This window comes from Lactuca serriola, chromosome 8 (genome assembly GCF_051521515.1).
Source record: "Lactuca serriola cultivar US96UC23 chromosome 8, Lser_US96UC23_V15, whole genome shotgun sequence".
Classification (NCBI taxonomy): Eukaryota; Viridiplantae; Streptophyta; class Magnoliopsida; order Asterales; family Asteraceae; genus Lactuca; species Lactuca serriola.
In genome coordinates this window covers 15,468,073-15,470,574 of record NC_136415.1, presented here as the reverse complement: position 1 = coordinate 15,470,574, position 2,502 = coordinate 15,468,073, and the positions used below count along the sequence as shown (strand labels likewise).

General features: G+C 30.9%; 1 protein-coding gene across 1 annotated transcript; it reads left to right on the top strand.

Annotated features, from left to right (window-relative positions):
* Positions 1-317: 317 nt before the first annotated feature.
* LOC145066650 (uncharacterized) lies at positions 318-1,352 on the top strand. The gene is made up of 5 exons (XM_079013934.1): positions 318-433; positions 512-911; positions 1,005-1,057; positions 1,152-1,246; positions 1,336-1,352. The coding sequence occupies exons 1-5, from the start codon at positions 318-320 to the stop codon at positions 1,350-1,352; spliced, it is 681 nt and encodes a 226-aa protein (XP_078870060.1).
* The last annotated feature ends 1,150 nt before the right edge of the window (positions 1,353-2,502 follow it).

The window sequence follows — 2,502 nt, the reverse complement described above, 5'->3', positions numbered from 1 at the left end:
TTTATTTTATTAATTATAAGTTATAAGTTATAACAAGTTTAATTTATTACAGGTCACGACTAATTTGCTTGTTGAAAGAGTTTACAAAAGGGAAAGAGCTCCTAAGGCCTGGAGCAACTAGATTTGCCACATCTTATCTTACACTTGGTCGCTTGTTTGAGCTGAAAAGTGCATTGATATGATTTTTTGCATCTGAAAAATGGTTGTCTACTAACTATGCAAGGACTGACCCCGGAAAAGATGTTGAGGATATAGTTACAGACACTGCAAGATTTTGGTCATCAGTTATCACATGCCTTAGGGCCGCGAAACCCTTAATGAAGGTTCTTCGATTGGTTGATTCAGATTCTAAACCAGCTATGGGTTTCATTTACCAAGCCATGGTAAATGCAATGAAGGAAATTAAAGCAAACTTCAAAGATATCAAAACAAGGTTTTTTTTGCTTATTTGTTTATATTTTTCAGAATTAATTTTAAACCAACAACTCATATATTTTACATATATTTTCAGGTATGGACCTATTTATGATATCATTGATGATAGATGGTATAATCAGATGAATAAGGCACAACATGTGGCAGGTTATTACTTGAACCCAAAGATGCAATACATCGATGATTTTGAGAATAATGGTTGGATCAAAAGTGGATTGTACATATGCCTACAAAGAATGTGTGGTGCTAATGAGAACCTAGCAAAGACGACTGATTGTCAGTTTGATCAATTCACGAATGCAAGAGGTATCTTTGGTCTTAATGTAGCTAAGCTAACAAGGAAAGAAAAATCACCGGTTGATTGGTGGGATTCCTTTGGAGATGACACGTCCGAGTTGAAAAATTTTGCAATGAGAATTTTGAGCTTGACATGTTCTTCATCCGGTTGTGAGAGGAATTGGAGTGCCTTTGAGATGGTAACTTATAAATAACAAGTAACGACATTATGTTTTAATGTTATTTTTATTATATCGTTATCTAATATTTTGGGTTTTTTCTGTCGTATATAGGTACATTCTAAGACAAGAAACCGACTACAACAACAAAAGATGAATGATCTTGTGTATGTTATGTACAACTTGAAGCTGAATGGAAGAGATGAAAATAAAGGAAAAAAGGCATGATGGACTTGAGACATTAAATCTTGATGATGTTAGTTCTAATGATGAGCGGATTACTAAAGAACCGTCTTCTAATCATGATGTTAATGATGATGATGATTTTTTTGAAAGGGCTATAAGAGATCAATTACGTGAGTTATTCTTTTATTCTATTATTTTAAAACTAGAAATGATAGTTTTTACTTTTAGTTTAATATGTCATGTTTACATTTAACTGCAGGTGCGGTGATCGAATAGATTAAGAGAAGATATTCTGGATTTAGAAGAGGAAGATGATTTGGATGCACAATTTGTTATGTTACACTAGATTAAATGGTATTTGTGTTGTGACTAATATTTTGAATTTAGAAGAGGATGATGATCTGGATGTAGTACTTTTTGTTATCTTAAACTAGATTAAATGGTACTTGTGTTGTGACTAATGTTTTGAACTTTTTATAGCTTTAGAATGGAAAACTTAATGTTGGAGATATTTTTCATTTAAAATTATGTTTTTTTAGTGGGATCTTAGGATCCCAATCCTGATCTTGCAAACCCAAAAACGTTTCTACGTAGGATACCGATCTTGACAACCTTGTTTATCATATTTAACATTCTCTCATTAGATTAAAAAGAAAGAACTTGTGGAGGGCTAAATGAATTCCCTAGACACTTTTTAAATCTTAAATCTTATACTTGTTTCTTTAGTTGCTTTCCTCCATAATTAATTTCAAAATTAAAGATACATGATTTCTTTGATTTTTCCGCAATGTTTTAATTTTGTTTTATTTGGCGTTGTATCATTCTATGATTCAGTTTTAATTTATAAATTAAACATTTATTTTTAGTAAATCTATTCTTATAATTATTCTTATATTTTCAATGTTGAAATTTATATTCTATCGTGTATTTTCATGACTTTATAAGAGGATTTATAAATGGGATAGTCACTAAAATTATAAAAAAGGAAAGTGTAATATCACAAGTGATCACATGTTTTACAAAACAACATGTGAAATCTTACATACTTATAAAGCTTGCATTTTCCCTTGATTGTCATGCATTTGAAACCCCTCACAATAATTTGCTAAAACCTCATGCATTTGAAACCCCCAAACCTTTTCACCTTCTAAATAATTAATCACACATAATCAATGGTAATTCATATGAGATAATAATTTGCTAAAACCTCATGCATTTGTATGGCACTAAAACATGTTTGATTTTTTGGGTTTTAGGCTTTAGTAAATGGGTAATCCATTTGATACGTTGGATTTGAAGTTATCTTATTCGAATTACCCAAAACAAGAGATAAATTAATAATATATGCTCATGCATGTTTTGTACAAGCCTTAATCAAAATACAATATATCATGATCTGTGACAACCGTCAATTTTCGGTCAAGTC

Excerpts from the sequence above, each read along its gene's own strand:
- LOC145066650 (XM_079013934.1), top strand. The coding sequence starts at position 318 with ATGAAGGTTCTTCGATTGGTTGATTCAGATTCTAAACCAGCTATGGGT. Across the intron at positions 434-511 it reads TTCAAAGATATCAAAACAAG|GTATGGACCTATTTATGATA; the intron begins GTTTTTTTTGCT and ends ATATATTTTCAG. Across the intron at positions 912-1,004 it reads ATTGGAGTGCCTTTGAGATG|GTACATTCTAAGACAAGAAA; the intron begins GTAACTTATAAA and ends TGTCGTATATAG.